The 23,881-nt window shown below is 37.6% G+C and overlaps 1 protein-coding gene across 3 annotated transcripts; it reads left to right on the top strand.

Annotated features, from left to right (window-relative positions):
* The first annotated feature begins 1,050 nt into the window (after positions 1–1,050).
* On the top strand, positions 1,051–22,780 carry Hn (phenylalanine hydroxylase). Of its 3 annotated transcripts, none has more exons than XM_019052182.2 (8): positions 1,051–1,198; positions 11,407–11,535; positions 14,028–14,202; positions 17,500–17,662; positions 18,381–18,577; positions 19,186–19,448; positions 20,499–20,728; positions 22,249–22,780. In XM_019052182.2, exons 2-8 carry the CDS (start codon positions 11,416–11,418, stop codon positions 22,442–22,444), a joined length of 1,344 nt encoding a protein of 447 aa, XP_018907727.1. In that variant the 5' UTR covers positions 1,051–1,198; positions 11,407–11,415; the 3' UTR covers positions 22,445–22,780. The 3 variants fall into 3 exon arrangements, with proteins under 3 accessions (XP_018907727.1, XP_018907728.1, XP_018907726.1); XM_019052183.2 differs by lacking the exon at positions 1,051–1,198 and adding an exon at positions 4,844–4,974; XM_019052181.2 differs by lacking the exon at positions 1,051–1,198 and adding an exon at positions 10,435–10,595.
* The last annotated feature ends 1,101 nt before the right edge of the window (positions 22,781–23,881 follow it).

The following is a 23,881-nucleotide window of genomic DNA, read 5'->3' as shown; positions in this document are numbered from 1 at the left end:
ACTGAAGAGGTCTCAAGTTTAGTTTTAAGTGCTGGTTTTGAAACGTCGATACACTTTTTTCAATTGAAGCCGTTTAAATAAAACATTAAAAATTAAACATTAAAATAAAACCTGTAATTTAGGATTTGCACATTGAATCTCACACATAAGTTACGGGACTGGTTAATCTTCAGACACTGTGAGGTCAAGGTAATTGCATAATTAATTTTAATGCCCTAATTTTCACACATGAGTGACTTTCTGTACACTAAAAATTGTTTGCAATAATTATATGATGATAATATTATAGTGAAATTCTAAACAAAAAAAGTTGTGTACATCTATACACAAAATATCATAATTTTTTTAAGTTGTTTTTTAGTTTTTTTATAACATAATATTTTTTTAAGTTATTGTTTTTTAGGTTTTTTATAACATCATATTTTTTTTCATTGAGAATGAACCATCTCTCCCTCGCACACTCCTGATCATTCACGATGTACTAGTAGCAATAATGTGAATCTAAAACTTAAAAAATTACCAAACTTTTTTAACCGTACTATTTTTAACAAACACCGACAACCCATCCATTGAGCTAAGATCCTTTCAAATATAGAATTTTATACTAAAACTTCGATGAGAAAGTCAGTGCCCTGCAAAAAAATGATCATATAATTAAAAACATTTTCGAATAGATTGAAGGGTTTTGTCAGGAGGAATCTTTGAATAAAAACGAGAGTGGAAAGACAGTAACATTACATAATCACATTAATTCATGAAAAGGAAATAAGAATAACATCAGGGAGGATAAAAAGGGAAATCACAGAGATAGTAAGAGAATCTCGTGCATGATACCTGATTCATTATGTCAATCTGATCGAGGTCAAATCATCATGATAATATAGTCGGCTATCTCTGTGACTGAATGTAGCTTCACTCAAATCACACGTTGATAGTGGCGGATTCTGTTCCCAAAATTTACTAGCTGATACGCAGTTTGTGCGAGAGAATGGCAGATAAAAACCAATGATATGGATTACTTTCCGCGAATCAAAAGAATGTGTGCCAATAACAAACTGATGTGATTTGGTCAGGGCTCATACTACACAGCATCCGCGTAGTAAGTGACTGGCGGCTCCTTTAGAAAGTCAGTTTTATTCTTTGGGACATCTCTCTCTTCAAGGCTCTTGTCGATAGATTGTAATTTTAAGAGTCTAAGGTATGTGCCGCATTTCTAATACATTATTTTATTATTGAAACTCGGTTTAAAAAAGATGTACACAAATTCGATAATCCCTGTACTTTATGGCATCTTTGCTTATTTTTCTTTATTTCATTAGTTTTTTCCTTTCCTTCTATCATTTCTCTTATTTTTTATTGTAATTGCTATGGACTTTACGGTGTTCAAAGCTTACTTAGTCACAATGTTTTTGTATGCAAATTGATGACTCAACGAAGTTTTTTTTCTTCCCTTTTTTTACTATTTTTTTACTCGCTCGTTATCAAAAAACTTTAAAACATTCGGAATGAAAAGCACCTTTAGAGGATTGGATCGCTGTAGAGCCGCCTTGCATCAACGATGAAACAAACAAAAAAAACACTGTATATACTCGTAAATTTGCGCGACGTTGTAAATCTTCCGTCATACTTGATGTTTTAAAGAAAAAAATTAAGCAACATCGTTTTTTTAAAAAAAAATGTCTATGATTGTTATCGAGTACGTAACATTGCGTGCCTCTATACAGCTTCGAAAGGCACTTTGGGTGAAATTCAGATATTCTGTTCATTTTACTTAAAAATAATGAAAGGTTTTAAAATACTGTAATTCGAGTGACGCGTTCTTTACAGTCTTGTCCCCGATAGAATTTTTCCACATTTATCCATCATAATCAGCGATAAAGCAATAATTTAATCGAGTTCAAATGCCAATTTTTTAAATATTTGTCAATAGGAAATTCTAATCGTCTGAGTTAATGAGGCCGTACAAACCTCATTGACCATTTTTACCCATAACCCAATAGGCGCCGTGTATGTTAGACTCTTTTGGAGACTACAAGGAAATAAGGAGACGTGGTTTTCGTAATTTCTTCAATTTCTTTGAATTCGACCCTCAAAACACCGAATGAGCTTTTACCTTGTAAATCAGAAGTTATTTTCTTCTAAAATTAATCGAAAATAAAATCATTTTTAAGGTGAGGGGAGGGGGAATAACTTGCGACTTTTTTAGAGTAAGCCGAATCCGAGACACTTTATCTCTTCATGTCACATTTTTCCTTACTGGTATCTTCCGATTTGGTTTTAATTTCAATAAATTGAAGCACGTGTGACTAAAGGCAAATGTCAGGTCGAGTAAAACTCCTGGCGTACTTCTTTAGAGATGCGAACAGTGTAGACCATACATTAGCATCAGCAAGACACCACTCATTCACTCAAAGCGCCGCGGGGAAATATTTGTCAACGTGATCTTGACGGCTAAAACTACGCAGTTCATTCATTGATAACTGGCATAATTTCAACTTGTGAGAATATAATGTGATCTGTTTCGGTGTCTACTCTCAGGAGTGGCTGATGTAATGTAAGGTCTGGTCGAAATCATGCGATCTTGCGCTAGGTAGATATGTGCTCGTTTTAACAAGAAGTTTCTGCTGTGCGTGCTCTTAATTCGAGAAGATTGGATGTCTACAGGAACATACTTCATCTGCAATTTATTATTTCATATTGGTGGAGACTAAAATTTAAATATCATTAAAGCATCCCTCCTATTTTTCCTTCTTTTACTCTTGATTTCAATGAATTATTAATAAAAACTAAAAAATCTGTCGCGGGCCCTATCCTCTCCCCGCCCAGCTGAAAAAAAACAACAAAAATTAAGCGCAGTATAAAGTGTAAGAATATAAATTCTGTCAGTTATCATGTCAAAAATTATCCATAATCCATAAGAATTTTGATCAAAATCAATTGTAGCTGTAAAAATAATTTAAACTATAGCCACCATAATCATAATGCTGCATAAATCCAACGCAACCGCAAATGGATGTATTTATGCTAGAGAGAGCGATGCGAAAATGAATCATACTCTATAAAATAAAGTCATGAGAGTAACGCGAAACGCCTAAAGGCGCGACGCGCTACGGGAGGTTGGACAGCAAAGCGGTCAGGAGGCGTACCCCTTAGTTAAATAAAAAGGAACCGTATGAGCGTAGGATTTGTGCGATGCGCAGTTCCTCTTGATTAAATCCATGTTTATATAGATGTAGTTTCTTTTAGCACATAAATTAATCGAAATCTCAATGATTGTGAGTTACGCAAAAACACCTTTCGGCATTACTCATAAGCTAACTGATTAAACTAATTAAGTCGGAAAGAAAGTGATAATTAAAAATCCGCCGCCTGATGTCGATAAGACTAGCAGAATAATACTAGCGAATGGATAAAAAATTAGCAAGAAAAAATGAGCAACAACTTGCCCTTCCCGTGGTAATACCTGTCTATAATTGAGCGCATTGATACCTAATAGATACCTTTGTGTGCGCTAACGTTATGCACAAGGTTTATCGTAATATTCAAGGTTAATTCAATTAAGAATAAAATTGTAAAAGTTTGGAGTCATGGGGGAATGATTCGTAAACAGTCATCCAAGTACTGAATGTAAGGTTCTATCCAGATAAACGGAGCTCTCTGAAACATGACTCAAACAAAATATTTTATCTGGTAAAATATACCAGATCCAATGCGTTATATAGATACTGGGACAAAAGCAGAAAATTTGGAATTAAAAAATGAACCTATAAAGGAGGTAGTTACATTCCTTAAAATGAAATGCACCTAGTACTTGATATGGACAAACTCATTTTAGAGCACTTTTCTTGTTACATTAATTACTGGTGATTTCGCGATTGTGTTTGACGAGACCTGAAGAAACGTAAAATGAAAAGGCCAATGCGATTTTCTATCTCTCTGTCCTATAAAAAGGTATCGCAAAAGTGATTGCAACTCGAAATTTTTTAGAAAGAGGACTTTAGATAAACTCTCATCCAACTCTATGTATCTTCGTGCATAAGTGTGTTAGGCTTTCATCATAAAATGAAAATATTTTAACGCACGGACAGAAACGCAGTAAAAAGGAATCTTCCACGACAATGCTTAGATCAGTATCTTCGTTCGTTAACGTAATGATTCGTGAATACTGGAAAGATTAGTTTTCCTTTAACTTGAATTGCATTACTTGTGGAAATTAAATGATAAAGCCTTAAAAATTAACAATTCGGTAATATTTTCATGATTCTGTACGTTCTAAAACAAACAATCTATTTTTACTTTAAATGCTCATTCTACTTTCCAGTTATATCATACACATGTAGAGCAAAATTGTCACTAATCGTTGATTTTGGACAGCCTCTAACTGCCCTCAGTACGTATACTCTTTCGTGACCTGCAGAAAAAAAACGGAAAATAACCAGGTTACATAATCAGCCAAAAATCTTACGTTCAGATTTTAATGTGTTTTGCACTTGGATTTTGACAGCTTAAAGTTATAATAACAACCTACATTCGGCATGAGTCTCTATAATGGTCCACTTTCATACAATTCAGAGCTCAGGCCGAGATGGGGATAGTATCATGTCGCTAAACGCTACCGCCCGACACGAGACCAACCTGGTCATTATAATTCACTTCCACTTAATCCCATTTTATTTTAAAGTTGTCGGCTTGAACGATGTTCCTCGGTTGAACGCACATCAATTTAAATAAAATCGCCGCGGCTGACGTAATTTTTTTGTATTTTTCTTTCCTGGAGATGAGGAAACTGCAAAGGAACCAAGCATCCAGCGCGCAAAAGTAGAGGGGGTGCGAATGAGTAATTAAGTCTCGGACTACCGTGAATTTTCGACGACCTGGTCAGTCCACGATCAGGCTTCCGCGGTTTGTTGTGAAACGGGGGGTTTCAGTGTTGTCGTTTGGATCTGATTCTTCTTACTCCTCCACTGTATTTAGGTAAAATATTCAATGTTTTATTTTATGATCTAAATTCAGTTGTGATTTTTATTTTATCTCCTTTTACATTTTTTATCATAATTGTAATTGAGACACGCGGATATAAAATAATTTTAGTGATTCCTCGATTTCTGATGATATTAGATCCCCAGAAAATCTAGTAACCAGCATTAGCCAGTTGAAAGAAAGGAAGAAAAAATAAATTAAAAAAATAGTGACCATTACTAGATTTTTGTTAATGTTAATCACGCATGCATAAGGTTACGTTTACCATTCACGTAACGCATTCACTTTTATAAATACAGTACTGGCTACTATATTTCCTGACCGGCGAAACCCCTACTCTATGAGGATTATTTCACGATCGATACCGGAGGAATGGTAGTGTTGCCAATTAAATTTTATTGCTTTCAAATATGCGTGACAAATTAATTGAAATAGAATAAATTATCGTGGAATACTTTTTTTGTGATCCTGCATAGACTCATATGCACATAATATGTAAGAAATTATCATCACCAAGATTAATGGACCACAAAATATACTTGCGAGTGACGCGCAACCAACAAGTAAACATTGTCCTGTCGATTACGTAATCCTCGTGACATTTTATGGTCGAAAGGTCTTGGTAATAATAAACCTTTATGTATTTCCTGCAGAAATTTATGGAGAATCACAAATATAAGTAATTTAAAACGCTACGTGTGTATTCTTTTTTAATTGATTCTCTCTACATCTTTGAAAGCTAACATTCCGGCTATCGTGAGATCGTCCATAAATGGTTAAAAGTTCTGTTTTTACTTTGTGTTTTTTATACCTACTCAGAACAGTTTTCTTGGATAAAATTATTTTTTTTTTGTTAAATCAACCCCTTACATTCCGCACTCAGGACAAAATTTTTCGTATATAAAATCGTCATAGAGATTGAAAGCATTTCATTCCAATAAAAAATTGAAGCAAGTTGAATAGAGGGGACAATCCATAAAAAAAGACGCGACATTAATGGACGCCTTTTCAGGAAAATCCAAATAATCAGAAAATAATCACTGACGCACTGAGAGAAAATCAATCTGTCTGAATCCTGTGTATTTTTAGGTTTGCAACGTCAAAACAAACATTTTTACTCGTGAGTATACTATGCAAAGTCACAATAAAAAATTATATGATGCTTGTAATTGCTCCTATATGCCTTTAAAAGTTGCGTTCAAAACGCTAAAAAGGTGAGTCTTAAAAATGTTCGCCGTGACCAAAAACGCTTTGCGACAGCACTAAAAATTATCCGATTTCGCTCTTTGGGGATCAGTGGCGTGGCGTGAATTGCGTGTTATCGATTGTCATGCAATTTAAACCTGTGGTAAAGAATCGATTATTATGGTGTTCCCTGCGAACACCCTGTTTATCGATCCTTTTCCATAGTTTCAAATGGAATAACAATCGATATATTGCAATTTACGCCACGTCACTGTTGAGGATATTAAATGCTTAACATGATGACACAATAAAAGCATCGAATATCGATGATCCGAGAAATTTTTTTGGATGGTTCAAATTTGCGACACCCAGTGGCGTGCGGTCCGGATAAGCAAGGCAAGCACTGCTTGCCCAAAGATTTCAAAAGAAAGAAGAAAATTACACCTATTACATGTTTTACATTTTAGCAAATATAATTTATAAAAGGTGTTCAATAAAAGTAAATTGCATTAAAAACAGAAATACGTATAGAGCCACCTAATAAGTACGAAAGCGGCAGAGCGGATGGAGGTGGCGCCTGGCGCAGCGCGCTGCGCGGCCTGAACACGGGCTGACTCATGCGCTGGAGAATCGCTTGCGATCAGCTGAGCGGAGAGCCACTGCTCGGCGGCGGAATCAAGACGGGCGGGTGGAGCGGTACGTTCCGAGTCCGAGCCCTTCGCTGCGCGATCGCAGCTCGCTTCTCTTGGCCATCTCTTGGCCCGTCACCGCAGCGCGCTGCTTCTGCCTCCGATGCGCTAACTTGCTCCCTCTTTCCATCGCGGTTGTAATTGCTTCTCCGGAACAAATGCCCTTTAAAGTCTATACAATTTCGCTCACTTGGATCTAATTGGTGATGAATTAGACAATTCTCAATCATGTTTTAAATACAGAAAGCTGGTTTTTTTGGGGAGATTTAAGTAACTCAAAAAATTCAAAACGCTGCAGAATAAAGACTGTAATACCTCAAATAAGTGGCAAAAGTAGGAGTCAAGAGCATGGAGCCGTCCTCCAATACTCAATAACATTCGAAACAAGTTGAGTAAACGAAATCATAAGTAAGAGAGAAAGAAAACCACAGTTTTTCAAGACGTTCCATCAGATTTCATCCGAAAAATAGAGGAAATAGAGTAAAACTATAAGAATTTTCTAGGGAGGCTAGGGGGAGGAGGAAGGGAAAGAGACTACCCCCCCCCCCCCCACGGATGGCGAACCCTAGAGCTTGCCCTATCTTCGAACCCACCGCACGCCACTGGACACCCTATTGCGTAATGACGAACAAATAACTATATATAGATAAATTTCAACGCTAAGTGTCCACACTCGTTATTAATGGCTACATGTCCCTCGAAATAAACGATGAATGACGTCATTCATCCCAGTGGCCAAAGGATTGTGGCTCGATAGTTTCACCGTCAATTGGCAAAATTTTGACTTTTTGATCAATTTTTAAAAGTGCCATAATTTAATGGAGCCCTGTACTCCCAGTCACCTCATGAATCTGTTTTTTTTATACAATAACGTTTCTATAATTTTTAAATTGCGCTATTTAAAGCTTGTTTCACATGTCAAAATCAATATGCTAACAATAAAGCAACATAGAGGCGCCGAATTCTCTCAGACAGTCAAATAATTTAGAACATCAGACGGCTGATAAAAATCAGTATTCATACAGGAACGCGCGTGCACAGACTCCCCTAGGTGACCTTTGTCCTTGACTGGAATCGCTGGTAAATATTTACCCACGGTCACTAACTCTTTCCGATTTTGTTATCTGAATTTGCGTAGAAAATTAGCATGGGAATTGAAGGTAGCCATCTATCTAAGTTTTATAGCCTCAAGCGTTGCGAGGTTGTCAAATGTATCACCTTTTTTATCGCATCATTAGGAGATTCTAATATGCCACTATTATAGGAAGACAGCAGTATGTGCAAAAAATGGGTTTTTCAATTTTCCAAACAGAATAGAGATTGTATACCTACATATTTTAAGTGTTTTTTTTGGAAATACATTGTAACCTCATCGTTGTAACATGATTTACACAATCATCCAGAGGGAATTTCGTCCTTCTTACCGAGCAAAAAATACTCCCTAAATAATTCAGAATTTTATAAAATTATGTTTTAGAATTGCGTTGTACAATAAAAACGGCGGGTTGATTGAACTCACTCACTCCCGAAACGCTGTATCAAACAACACCTCAAACCGGTGTGACTACTTTTACCTGAAAAATTTGCCGTACAAGAGGAAATAAGGACATAAACAACACAGATATAGGTACCCTGAGAGCCACAATCTTATTCCTAACCTTGACATTCAATACAGACTTCTTCCTCAATAAATGCAAATCAACGATGAGAAACTCGATTTCTATGTCATTTATATATTTTATTCATTTTTTGTCCATCATTGACGATTTTCATGCCTGAGAGAGGTCTCTTTAAGAAAGAAGGAGGTGGAGGTGGAGGTGGAGGAGGAGAAGAAGAAGAAGCAGAAGCAGAATAAGAAGAGGGAAAAATACAGTATAAATATGGAAGTAAAAGTGATTTTGGCGTATCTCGTCCAAGCAAACATCTATGGACAAAAGGTCATTGCTCGGTATCGTGAAAGGCTTCTGAGTTTTTTCTGATAAAGTACTAGGGTTAGGTTTTCCTCGTTCGATTGATTTTTCCCCTCAATCTCGCTATGATCATGTTCCCACTCCTGCCTTGCCCTTCTCTCTCCCTCCTTCTCCCTCCCCTGCCTTGCCCTTTTCTCTCTTTCCCCTTCTCCATCTCCGTAGATTTGGACTTCAACCATCGAAATACCGTGGAAAAAGGAATGATACAACTATTCAAGCTTCCGTGTGTTGCACAGTATCACTCTCAATTGAAGGCGTTTATTCCTCACTCGTCTGTCTCTTCTCCCTCTCCCTCTCCTTAAGTTCCTCTCTCTCGGATCGGTATATCTAGCTATCTCGATTTGGGGCGGGGGAAGGGAATAGATTCCACATTATTTAAGCCCAAATAATGCGATTTTTCACTTTATTTTTTTCTCCATCTCCTCCTCAACATCATTTACCTCACTTTGGAAGGAAGGCAATATGCTTCCCTGATTCCACCAAATGCCTCTCTTAATGAGCAAATCCCTCTTAATTAGGGTTCCCATGTTTGAAAGAATCAATGTTCAGACTGCTAACTGATGTGTTACGGATAAGAGCAAAAAGTGCATCCGAACTTATGACACTGCACTTAATAACACACTGTATTGCCATAACTGCGGAAAGGGAAACACGTGGGCGTCTACTCTTCAAAAGTCTGATGCATATACAGGGCGGCCCAGACCTACCGTAATCAAACCTCACAAACCCTGGACACCTGGACGTTAAATTTATAAGCTCAGGGTCCCTCCATTGCCCCCATCAAAGAAGCCTCTGAGGACAACGAAACCCTCAAAGTCATATTCCTTGAGGTCAATTACACATGAAAACGTCTTTTTTCCGAGTCCCTGCGTATATTTAGCGAACCTGAATATATTGAAAGGGGGCTCTGTCCCCCACCTTTAAAGGTCAGTATTTCGGACACGGATGGGCCTATTCTGGATTTCTAGGTGTCTATTTAACTGAAAAATTCCCGTATTTTCTGATTAAATAATTTCAAAATGTTGACATGGATCCCGACTTTTGAAGTTTCCTTTGAAGTGACCCTTTTTTTACTTCCCAAAGAGGGCAGGGGGCTCCAGGGCTATGAGATTTAAATTCCTTGAGATCGATTCCCTGTTCGACCCCGCAGTCTTGCCCTTCGTCCAACCTAAATTGACCGAAAATGCCCTGATATGGTAGGCCAGGGGCACCCTGTAGAGTAGTCAACAGTTTCGATATTTCAAGAAGGAGGAGACCAGACCCCTTCGCCTTCATCCCACCCCTTGCTACGCTTATGAATTTGAGTCTCTTGCACTTCTGTAACTGCAAAGAATTTCACTTTCGAATAAAACTATAGTTATTTACGCGAGCCTCAAATGGAGCAGGATGATGTTTTGCAAATCATGCATCCTTTTTGCTTGAACACATAAAAATGATGACTATATAGCCTCAGCTCACGATTTGCGCCCGTATTTTTCTGTTTCTTACCACAACTGAGCGATGCGACGCATGTAGATAAATACTGGGGGGGATTTGGCAACTATTCAAATAATACTGACCGCTGGGTATAGGTTTCGAGATAACAACGTCGGAGATACATGCCAGCAAGGAAAGAAAGGTATTTCTGGGTACAATCTCACAGTGACTGGACGGGTTTTCGTGTGTTGCGTCTCTTGAAAGTTTGGGTTCGTTGACTTGAAAATTTCTTTCGTTGAAAAAATTGCTACATTTTGTTTCATTCAAAATGGAAAACGGTGCAGTGCATACAGAAGTGAGTAATGACCAATCAATCCTCTTCATCCTTAATTTCCGTTTTTCCGCTGTTTTACTCATATTCAGCTGTGAAAGAATTATTAGATCATCTATCATCGAGATATTATTCAGAACTCGGACGTAGAACGCACCTCTCTAACCATAGAAAGTGTCTCTAATGAAAATGGTATTATATTTGAGAACATCTTCTGAGGGTACCTCGTTATCTCAAAATTTGCATTCGAGAGGCTAAGCAAAGACGTCATAAATTTTTTTTCAATTTTCCCTCCTTCACACCTGTGAAACTCCGAAAATATTACTCCGTTCATCAGCTCTTTACTTCCACGGGAGAAAGTTGCATAAATAGTGGTCCAAATACTAAAACTGTGTTCATCTCCATTTTCGTGATGCTAAAAATGTAAGCTTTTTTTAGACTGAAACTACATTCCAGCTGGAGACTTGAAAAATTTAAGCATAGTCACTACAGTCAGGTCGCTACTTTAATTTTCCTCTTCGAAGAAATTGTGAGCATAATTTTAGAAAAGCTACACGCAATTTATTGAACCGAGTTAATTTTATTGAAATCAGTCCCTCGTCATTATAACCATTTAAGCAAGGGGAGCTGGTAACTTATAAGAATTTTTCAACTGAATGAGCAGTATGTATTTTTTCGTATCACAAAAATTTCAGGTCTTTCAAGGCTCAGGAGGAAATGACTGGTTACTCCGATCGCCATTTTTTCCCATCAATAATTTTTTCCCTCTGTGAAGTTTAGTTTCTTTACACTCGCGTATTTCATTGCTCATTGTCTCCATTCTATTGTGTTGCAGCCGACATTAATGGACGGAGGAAACTACATTAAGGAAGGCGCCGATGACGCCAAAAGCACGTGGTTGATTTTTTCTCCATCGTGCGACGATGAAGCCGGCTCATTGGCTGATGCGTTGGTTTTGTTCAAGGTAATTTATTATTAAACCTCTTATGAATCTCTTAAAGATCACAAATATATATTGCTGACTTTGTAAGAAACAAAATAAATGTAGTGAGACCTCAATGTATTCGTAACTTTCCAATCAGTAGGGAATATGAAAGTGAATGGCTTTTGCTGAGAAACGCGCACGTACTAACTTGATACATCATGAGACTGGGTTTTCGGTTCCTACTTTACCTATAACTACTACGGTTTTCTCTCAAATTTGATGCACGATAATCCTTTCCACCGTTGCACCCATCAGAAAATAAAAAAAAAAAACAGTAAAAAAAACCGTTAAACCCAAACTGAAAGGTCAAATGATCATTTTTTCAGCGGTTGAGAAAGTTTATTTTAGCTATAATCTACGTGAATTTCTCCTGAGAGAGCTGATTTTTGGTTTCCCTGAGGCAGTTATTATGTGGGTATTATCCTCACCTCGGTGGTGAGACTATCAAATCGCAGGTATCGATTGCGGTGTTTTAACCGTATTTGTAAATGTCGCAGGCAATTGGCAATCGCCGGTAATTTACAAGTCAGCGGTGAGTAAATATAGAAAATCATATAATTCAAAGAGAAAAGAACAAGAATAGAGTGCTGATTATGTTGCCTATAGTGTGAATAGACACATTTCCATCCACATGGCAGGAATGGAATATGCACACTCAGAAGAGCGTGTAGTGAACTGCGTGACATTAGTTGGGTTGAGATCGGACAGGCAACTAAACTAGCATCGTGACAAAGCGTAGAGTATCACAAAAAATGAAGGCGCTTCAAGCCGAGCTCATACTTTTGAAGACCATAACCCTTAAAAATTGCATTATGCCGCGATGCGCATTATTGCAATTTATTGAAACAATGTGTGAACCGCTTGCAAATTTCCGGCGACTGCTATTGCCTGCGACATAAACATTTCCGCTCATATTTTATATTTTTTTCAAAAGAATACTCCTCGACATTTTGGTGTGAAATTTTCAGGAAGTACAAAAATTGTATTCTTGAATTTGTATTCTTGCAGAAACGTAAAATGATCACTAATTTTAATGAAATAATGATCATGAGGCCTTTTTCAATATAAAAAAAATGATCACGAAGTGCAGTTCTTAAAGTCAATTTGTGACGTAATCTTAAGAAGTCCTATTTTTAAAATTGCAACGATTTTTATCTACGTCTCATTTTACAAAGAGAGTACAACAATTTTAAGTGACTCTCTCATCTGTGGTCTGTGGTGAGTTTTTGCGCGTGAGTCTGCTAGTAGATAAACAAATTGCGTCATGTCTTACTGATTTTATTGTTATAAAGTGAAGACTTGTTTTTACAAATGAGCCAAAACCAATCTCGGAACTTGGAATAAACATCTTTTAATGCATTGCCTACAGTTGAAAAAAAACCAGTCATTCGAGTTACGCAATAAGGTGCACTCTACCTGTCTGCAGGCATTTTTGTCATTCTGACTCCACTTAGAATAACTACCGACTTAAAAAAAAAAGTAGAAAAAAAATTCTTGCACGCCTTAGAGACATACTTTTTCACCAGTTCAAATCGATGAAGTAGGTAGCTCAGTGCTGCGTCGCGTTGGTAATACAGGATGAATACATCAATTTGGATCCAAAAGCATCACCTGCATGACTATCTCATTTTAATTTCCCCATCTCTCACTGAAGCGGCAAAAATTAAACGCACTAATCAGGTTCGACGTACCCTTTATTAGAGGTCGCACAAAGGTTTTGATGGGTTTCCATTAGGGACCGTCCATAAAATACGTAACGCTCTAGGGAGGAGGGGGGTCGAGGAGGACGTTACGCCATTTTCCACGCGTGTTGAAGGATAGGAACCTACGTCAGAGAAGCGTTACGAGGGAGGAGGGGGGTCGAAAAATCTGAACTTTGACGTTACGTCCGTTACGTATTTAATGAACGGCCCCTGATGACAGAGACACGGCATTGACTAAAATGTGTGAGTCTGGTAAAATATGCATATATTTAAAATTATGCCCAATGCACATCTAATACCTCTTCAATATGTTAAATCGTTGTTGAATGAGACTTACTTTCAGCTTCTAACCCTGTAATCCAGCATATTGCAAAATTTTGAAGGTATTTATCTTTTAATGTTTTGACGAAGTTTCTTGTTATAAGTTGGGCTACATTTCGCAGTTAGGAACTACAATTTCTGGCTCATCCGTAAAGACACGTATGTACGAGGGGAAACTGATAGTATATAAGTTGTTTCAAAACTGAAACAGATATTGGAGTTCCCGATTGCAAAATGGGGTCAAATTAATTATGAGCCTAACTTATTTTGGACTCTGCTTAATTTTCTATGTGTTACGCGTGCAAACATTTCATGTAAAACAAATCTTCCTTGCAAAAAGCACAATTAAAACGTATTCTATGATCAAGGCTTCGAATTAAAAAATTCTCTAAGTATTGACAGTGTTCAAAGTCATCGTCTCACAATTTTTGTTATTATTTCTTTCAGAAACACAAGATCAATTTGAAACACATTGAATCAAGGTCCTCCCTTCGATTTCCGAATCGCTATGAGTTCATGGTGGAATGCAGTCCTAGCAGCACCCTTGGAGCCGCCATCGAAAATTTAAAAGAAACCTCCCTGTATTTGAATGTGATCTCCCGGAACCACAAAGATAACCGAGGTTGGTATAAAATAGGTGTAAATTAAAGATGAAGTTAGAAAACATTTTAAAAATAATTCAGGTAGTTTAGCACTCATACGATAATAAATGTCAATGTGGTGGCTGAGTGCTTGAAAAAAGGAACGTATGAGTTCGTGTGCGAATAATTTATATTTATTGAAATCTATTAGAGACTTTTTAGTGTCTTCGCACCATTTTCTAGATCATAAAGTTGAGCAATTCGTAGGAATAATAATGAAATTGGTGCATATCGATGGCCAAAGTGCGAAACCACGTGTCTTCATCGAAATTATTCAACATTTTTGCCGACCTATTTTATTTTTTCCAAAAGAAACAAACTAACATTTTAGTTGGAAATTCATGCAGAGTAACAGAAAAATATACCTATTGACCAGTTTTCCAAAAAAAAAAAAAAAAATGAAGTATGACAGGGATCATGCAACGTCACGATCGAAGATACGTGGTTTTGCACTTTCGTCATCGATGCAGAACAGTACCACACGAATTGAGTCTATCTACAAACCCCTCCGTCTACTTTGGACTAGTCATTTTGTTTTCATCGCTTACCCTCTTGCGTATGGTAACCTTTGGGCAGAAAATTAGCCCTGAATTGACCTCCAAGCTCCAATCGTTACATCCAATCCATATATCTTACACAGATTGATTCTTTCTTGAAATAATCATTAAAAGTAGATGGCGCATAAATGAGCCCAAACCCCTGACTCAAAAATATCAAAATAGAACGCAAAACTATTCTTCTAAGAAAGTGAATGTACACTCTGAATGGTTTCTTTCTCTTCCTTTCTTTTTTTTCTGCGAGCTCCGACCAAGCAAACAGATCAGATGTAAGCAAACAACATTATTAAAGAACAGTAGGTACCCTCATCCTATCGATTTATAATCTTTTTTTCTTCACTGACAAAAATACGTCATCTGGCTCTAACAACGTCAAACACCTTATTGAGCTTGTAAGTTCAATTTATTTCGTTTTCCATGTGCTAAATCGGTATATTAATCTCAAAAGATAAGTTTTAAAATTCGATAATAAGTCGACACCCGAAACTCAAAGCCCTCCCTTCCCTTCTTCTCATCCGACCTTTGACTTGCTGCTTGCCACGAGATGTCCGCGAACGCTTGAATTTATCGTCCATTGCTCATAATTGCTTTCCACTGGAAGAATAGAGGAATGAGTTGTCGTTAAGACAAAATATATCCATTTCTTTATGAGCCCCCGGCTCCATACAAAGGCCTGTATTGTATGGCTAATTGGACAAAACACATGTGCGATTCTTACATCGATCGATTTAGATACGCAAAATCAAGGCAAACTTTTACCCTCAAATCGGAAAGAGAAATATGGAGAGGCATTTATTAACACCTAAAAGTATACAAAATGCCTTGAAAATATTGACAGCAATATTGACAGAGGATAATGTATTGATCTACCCGGTAAACACCCTCATCTAACTCAAAAGTGACATTTTGCTTCAACGTAATCTGAATGTTGAGATGTAACATAATTAACAATATTTCCTCCTATCCCACTGCAACGTGGGTGGGTTTTATTTCGTTAGAGCGTAACGCATAAGTTCACGCAGTCTTTAAGTTATTTATTTATTTTTTTTTTTTTTTTGAGGGGGGGGGGTGTGAGTGTTTTTTTTTTTCAATAAAGGAGGATATTTCCTGGCTACTTATCACTATACTCAAAATGTCGACATTACATCGGAAATAAAAACTGACGCATGTCTTTCCACGTGATTTGAATTCTATCTGACTGAGCGTCAAGTTGTGTATTTACATCACGTCGCTGTGCGTTTGCATTGCGTGGATTCCAAGTGTAAAACCTTGGTTTAGACTATCGCGGGTGAACAGGGTTTTCCACTTGATGAATCTCTCATTTCTACGCAGCTTATATTATTGTAAAAGAGTCAGACAAATGCCCTGAGGTTGAAATTCATATCGTGCAGAACACCTAGCAAAACCTGTTATTGGTTAAAAAATATATTTTTTCACATGGAAAGATAGACTAAACGTTTTCAAATACTTTCAACGAGCCAATAATTAAATTTTTCCGTCACCACGACGCGACGGGACATCAAAATGCGATAATTGACATGGTAAAAATAGGGATTTATCTTGTCGTGCTTGTGTCGATATCCACCGTGTCATGGTCAGATGTCTCCGTCGGCGAATGTTTTGTAGGTACGATACATTTTGTTAAAATCACATTCATGACTCATTAAAATTTTTTAATGGGCCTGTTGCATGCAAGAGATACAGCCGCGCGAATAGACTTTTTAGAGGTTAAATGACACGAAAATTACGATGGTCACATTAAAAAAGTCTGAAATACACTCCTCACTGCGCAATTTGTGTTGTTATGAACGCGCTTTTTCAAATTTCCCGCGTCTGGAGGCAGTTTTCTAATCACCGGAAACGAGCAAACGGCGGGCTCGGTGATTTCCGGAAGATGTCGAGTCGTTGTTGTTGTTATTTTTTCCTTCAATTTGTTTACAAACCCAACGTGATCTCTTATAGTGGTCCATATACGCTTTATGCAGTAACCAAATCGATCAACTTTTAAATATCCAACGCAATCCTTCTACATTTCATTTCACGATGTGACGAGCTCCGATTTTTAGGTTATGTTGTCAGTTTTAGTTGACCGGAAATAGCCGCGAGTTGCCGTTAATTGTTTCCGTTAGAAAACTGCCCCCAGACGCGGGCAATTTGAAAAAGCGCGTTCCTAACAACACAAATTGCGTAGTGAGGAGTGTATTTCAGACTTTTTTAACGTGACCATCGTAATTTTCGTGTCATTTAACCTCTAAAAAGTCTATTCGCACGGCTATATCTCTTGCATGCAACAGGCCCATTGTGCCTCTCCGTTGTATGAGGAGTGAGTTCTCATTTGGATTCTAGCGCATCTGCCATTAGTGCAGAAAAGGCAACATCAGCTTCGGATTTGCCAAATAAAGGTATGGTCAGAAAATGGCTCTCTTACCTACTCGAAACTCCATGAAAAAACAGCCTTTCACCAAATCGGAAGAGGTTACTTTTACGCCGTATCAGTTCGCCTTCAATTTTTAGTGCAGGCAACACGAGCTCTCACGTGGTCGAATAGTGGTATCGTCGTGAAATGGCACGCTTACCTACTCGGAACTCAGTGAAAAATAGCATATTACAAAACCGGAAGAGCCACAGATATTGTTTAACAGCCAACAAGAGAACATTCGTTTTATCAACTTTTATTGAATCATATTAAAACTTATTTGATATTTATTTTGATTTCTACAGACACGGTACCATGGTTTCCCCGCCGTATCCGTGACCTGGATAAGTTTGCAAACCACATTTTATCTTATGGATCAGAGCTAGACTCAGATCATCCCGGATTCACTGATCCAGTTTACAGAGAGAGGAGGAAGTACTTCGCTGATTTAGCTTTTAACTACAAGCAGTAAGTGTTTTTATAACCCCGTCTTCTTGATAATCTTTAATTCATCTCAAACTTTTTGTTCTGAGCCAAATTCGCGCGGTAACTATTTTTTTGTTTTTGCTTCATGTAAAGTTGAAAAGCATCAGGAAAAGAAGAAAAAAGGAATCTGTTAACGAAGTACAGTTGTAAAGAAACCAGGTAGAAACTGCTTCAGGGTGCAGCAGTGATATTAGTAATTTGAGGTACAAGTTAGCGAACTCACACCGCACGTTTATCTACTGTAGGTATTTGTACAAAATATGTATGCTATTTGTGTACATCATACTTCCTCAACCAAATTCTTTACATGTTTTTCTTTTGTTTGTTTGGTTTTTTTTTTCAAGAATTTGACAATGGGAAGGTCCATAATTGAATTCTAGAATTCTTACATATTTTTGCAGATACTACACTGAATTATGCAAAGTTGTGTACGATCAAAGATTACAAAAAAAATAAATAAATAAATAAAAAGTGTTTTGTGTAAGTTCTCTATGTATCGTAGGCCAACAAAGGAGTTAATATCAATAATCAGGATTTTCACTCTTTCAATTCATTTCTACGGTGAATAAAGAACAGCGCAACATAGTCATTGTTACTCGTTTTTATATTCCACACTTTTCAAATTCCAAGAGTCTATGGACTCAATCCTCCGCAATAAGAATTTATTTGCAAAATTACAAATTTTTATCAACTTTTTCAGCGGTGAGCCATTACCCAGAGTTGATTACACAAAAGAAGAAACAGAAACATGGGGAAAAGTCTTCAAACAACTCACTCAGCTCTACCCAACTCACGCGTGTAAAGAATTCAACCATGTTTTCCCGCTTTTGATTCAAAACTGTGGTTACAGAGAAGATAACATACCTCAACTTGAAGACATCTCCAATTTCTTGAAAGGTAAATAGGCACATACTCACATACCCAAGTACAGAAAAACAAATTAAGCCATCAATATCCTCTTAATGACAATAAATGTTGTTTTCAAAATGGAATCATATGAAATTCTAATGCCTATGCAAAAATCCCCTCAAAAATTATAAATGCCATCGAATGTAAAAAATTGACCATATCTCTGACGCGGACCTCTAACCAGGCACTGCTGCATATTTTGCGTATGTCTCCTTTCAAAATTGCATGCAAAATAAATCACTCAACGAGTTTCCAACGTATAAAAATGCTTACACTATGATCAAATGATTAGAATAATGTACCTCAAAATGTCACAAAAATATGCCTCCAAAATGCGACCATATTATAACTCCGAGAGTAACTTTATTTAATCTGGTTATTGCAGAGAATATGACGCCGTCAAATACCTAACTACTGAAGGTACAACTATTTTAACAACCGGGATGTATTTAACCCGCAAACCGAGGTACGCAGTCTGGTACTGATCTCCGACAAAAATCCTTCGATGGTCAAACCTATCAATTTGGGTTTGAAGCAGAGGGAGACCATGTCACATGTGTAAACTGTATAAAATATTTGGTACCTTTTTGTTACAGACAGTACGGGTTTCACATTACGACCGGTAGCAGGTCTGTTGGCGTCAAGAGATTTTCTGGCCGGTCTGGCATTCAGAGTTTTCCACTCTACACAGTACATTCGGCATTCCAGCGTGCCTCTTTACACTCCGGAACCAGACATTTGCCATGAACTCCTGGGTCACGTCCCACTGTTTGCTGATCAAGCTTTCGCCCAATTTTCCCAGGAAATCGGCCTTGCTTCTCTTGGAGCTCCGGACGAGTACATTGAAAAACTTGCCACCGTGAGTAATACCCAAGCCTCTACATTTCTCTAGATACAAACATTATGAAACGCAAACATGATTATGAAACTACGAATTTGTTCTAATAAAATTGGAATTTCTCACATGATTTGGTCATTAAGTGCCAATTTTTAATGTCTAATTAAATATGGAGAGATATGAAATTTGCAATCCAAAAAAAAACTGCGACTCATTTTTACACTTTATTGCACTGAATTTCAAAGAGTGGAGCATGGAGCCCCTTCAATCAGTAGATAGGCAACAAACACAACACTTCAATACAGTAGTAATGATTTTAACTCGCCTTTAAAATCGCATGTTTATTGCAACCTGTGCTACTTGGACAGGCTGCAAGCTATTGGTTTAAAGAAGCTTGGAGTCTAATAATTGAGGAATGAGAGCCGAAATGGCTTAATTGTGTTATAGTGTTGCAAAATGGCATTTAACAATTTATATACATGTTTACTCGAGAACGGTTGCAAATTTTTTCAATAAATTTCCTATGGATCTTTTTTAAGATTTGACGAAAATTTCCTTATTTCTTAAGATTTTTGATGCATTACACACGACTGTTTGTAAGTAAAAAATTAGGTAGGTATTTTATGAAACTTCGAAAATTTGCGATACAGTTAAGTTTTTCTTGCTTCCACCCACCCCTTCAATTGTACTTCTGATGTTCTGCAATGATCTTAAAACATTAAGTGTCGATCCAAAAATAGAGACACCATTAATAGACTCATTATCCTTACACCGATTTGCGCTTGCCACGGGGAGGCTAATTGGACTACATTTTGAAATTTGGAACTATAAATTCTAGCCCGGTTTAAAAACGACGGATGTGCCATTAGTTTCCCTATGCACATAAGTATTTTTACAGATGAGCCAGAATTTATAGTTCCAAATTGCAAAATGCAGTCCAGTTGACAGAAGAGAGGAATGAGGTTGTTCATTGATTGCTTATTACAGTACTTTTGCTTGCTCGGCCCCTATTAGAGCTTATCCGGCCCTGCAATGAAGTAAACTCGATCTTGTTTTTCTTTTTTGTTTCAGTGCTACTGGTTTACTGTAGAGTTCGGACTATGCAGACAAGAGGGCCAACTTAAAGCCTACGGAGCAGGACTTCTGTCCTCATTTGGAGAACTTCAGTATTGCTTGTCAGATCAACCTGAGCTGAAACCCTTCGAGCCGGATGTAACAGGGCTTCAGAAGTATCCCATCACTAACTACCAACCGCTTTACTTTGTGGCTGAAAGCTTCGAGGACTCGACAGAAAAAATGAGGTATGCTTACGTCTACTTATGATGAATGAAGTCTTGACATTTAGCTGCTGCTCTTTGAAATTATGCTTTTGCAATATTATCACAGACGTACTCTGATTGCGACGCGCTAATGAGCTGCAGGCTACAATTCACATTTATCATTGTAATGACTAATCAGTGTGCAGTGTGTTAAAGCATTTAAAAGCATACTATGTCCCAGATATTGATGAGTGACTTAACGTGGTTAACCTTACTTCAAGGTAAATATATAGTGTCCGCAGTTCCGCACATCACCACATTCTCAATGTGCGACTAATGATCAGTTATACATTCGGATTATTTAAAAGAAGAAGCAAAATTAAAAATAAAAAAAATGAAAACAAATTAGATGAACGATTAAAAATTTCCGTGTTTATGATTCCTTTGAGTTACTTTCCTCCCAGTCAGATCAACAAAAAAGATTCGGTTAATCAAAGCATTATCCAGACAATTGGCAAAATTGCAATATAAATCAGAAATAGTTCACTTAATCAGTCCAACATGCAACGCTGGAATTAAATTAAGGTGTAAGTTAAACAAAGAGAGCGCCCTCAGTTAGTGTCGAATGCAACGAACACTACACAAAGTCCATTTTAACTCCTGAATGCAACTATTCGAGCTCCACGGATGTCCAAGTTGCATACACACAAAAGTGAAGGCGTTTTGATTGGCCAGGCACTCACCGCTTCACCCGCCGCGCGGCGCGACGCCAACGGCAGTGGTGAGGCGGTGAATGTCTAACGTCAAATCGCCTTCCCTTCCGTGTGTATGCAACACGAACATCCATGGAGCCCTAATAGTCGCATCCAGGCGTTATAATAGAATTTCTTTTAGTATCCGTGCATGAGACTCTAACTGAAGGTTTGAGTGTCTTTTTTACACCTTTACTTAATTCCAGCGTTGTTTATTGTGCCGATGAAGTAAACCATTACTGATTCTCATTACGACATTATCAATTATCTGAGAAATGCGTTATTTATATGTGTTACTACGTTGCCAGCCCTTGGGTTCGCAAAAAATTAGGTACCTGAGCATGATATGTAGAAAAATAAAAGACACATTCGATATTAGTCAGAAATTTATAAAAAAGGACCTTAAATTTTAGAATGAAATCACTTGCCAATTGTCCCTAATGAATCGACATTTGGATCGCATTTAGCAAAAAGGAACCAGCACGATTACAGTGTTGTAAAAATGTTGCTCCTTCATAATTATCTAAAAAATCTCTCAGATTAATAGGTAGTTTCTGCTTTCCACAAAAAATGTTTAATTTTAAAGGGAAATAATCGTGTAGCTTTTAATACTGCACATAGATTGAGTATTATTAAAAGAAAAGAAGAGGTTGCAGGATTTTGAAAACATTTTGATCGCGCTGGTTCGTTTTTGCTGAAAGCGATCCATTTTCTATGTGATAAAGAGAGACAAACTGAAACAATTTCAGTGCATAATTTCAGTGCTTCATAGCATTCAATAATTCATTGATCTCGTTTTTATTTTCTTAGGAAATTCGCGAAAAAGGTTCCCAGAGATTTTGGAGTCCGTTATAATGCCTACACGGAGAGCATTGATCTCCTGGACTCAAAGCAACAACTAGAGGAGCTAGCTCAAACAATCAAATGTGAGGTTGAAATTCTGGAAGACGCTCTCCGCAAGATCAAATTCGCCTCCAAAAATTACGATTCATTCGTAGTGCAATAAATGAAAGTTACAGTCTATATAACTATAAGATAAGCCGATAAAAGCTGAAAAAAACAACGAAAGTGTAATACCGTGCCATTATTCTTATCAGATGTTCAACATAGTTTATTTATTCGATGAATTATTTGATTTGAGAATTGAGAATCAAATAGGTGCTGAGTGTCGTGAGTCTTTTTTTTTAAAATATTTTAGCTGTTTGTAAATATTTTTAATTTTAGAATATGTCTAATAATGTAAGAAATAAGTTTGCCCACAAATGGAGATTTGTGTATGTTCGAAATATACGTAATTGGTTGTAATTGCCTTAAAAGTATAAAGAAAGTTTTTACATTTTTATCGATCTTGATATTTTTTCATTCATCATCCTCGACTATAAGTATGTAATGGAAATTTGCCCCGATGGAAGAGGAAATAGAATAACTTCATTCAATGTCCGTGAAGTTAGCACCCCGACTTTTAAAATTTTAAATTTTCTCTTTTGCTCATCATTGCTCATCATTTGCTCACCTCGAAAATCGCTTTCATTTTTTTTGCTCAGGCATGTACCCCCCAAAAATCGAACTTGAACTTTCAGAGAGGTCATTGACCTTAGCACCCCCACTTTGTCCGATTGACCTGAAAATGGTCTCAAACGACGCAGAATCATTTGCTCACCTTTGCTCAGCCCTTAGTTTTCATTGCTCACCTCCCCCTTCGCACCAAAAATGAAAGGCGGCATTTTGGGGGACATCAAGGGCAGCACCCCCACTTTGTCCGATTGAGCTGAAATTGGTGTCAAACGACGCAGGATCATTTGCTCACGTTTGCTCAGCCCTTAGTTTCCGTTGCTCACCCCCCCCCCCCCACTTCCCCTCCGAATCGAATAACGGCATTTTGACGCACATCAAAGGGAGCGCACCAACTATGTTCGCAACCGCCATTCGTTTTCGGGAAGAGGTAGGATTCGGGCAACGGAAAGGAAGGGCTGAGCAAAGGTGAGCAAATGATCCTGCGTCGTTTGACACCAATTTCAGCTCAATTGGACCAAGTGAGGGTGCTGCCTTTGATGTCCCCGAAAATGCCGCCTTTCATTTTGGGGGGGACGAAGGGGTGAGCAACAAAAACTAAGAGCTGAGCAAAGGTGAGCAAATGATTCTGCGTCGTTTGAGACCCTTTTCAGGTCAATCGGACAAAGTGGGGGTGCTAAGGTCAATGACCTCTCTGAAAGTTCAAGTTCAATTTTTGGGGGGTACATGCCTGAGCAAAAAAAATGAAAGCAATTTTCGAGGTGAGCAAATGATGAGCAAAAGAGAAAATTTTAAATTTTAAAAGTCGGGGTGCTAACTTCACAGACATTGGTTTCGCACTTCAGTCGGTGCGATACGGGCATCCATCAAGTTTAAATAGTTGCATCAAGTCCCCGTCACCGCCGACCAACGCGTCTGTCGATCGAATCAA

Source organism: Bemisia tabaci, chromosome 5 (assembly GCF_918797505.1).
Source record: "Bemisia tabaci chromosome 5, PGI_BMITA_v3".
Classification (NCBI taxonomy): domain Eukaryota; kingdom Metazoa; phylum Arthropoda; class Insecta; order Hemiptera; family Aleyrodidae; genus Bemisia; species Bemisia tabaci.
This window is presented reverse-complemented; position numbering and strand designations above follow the sequence as displayed.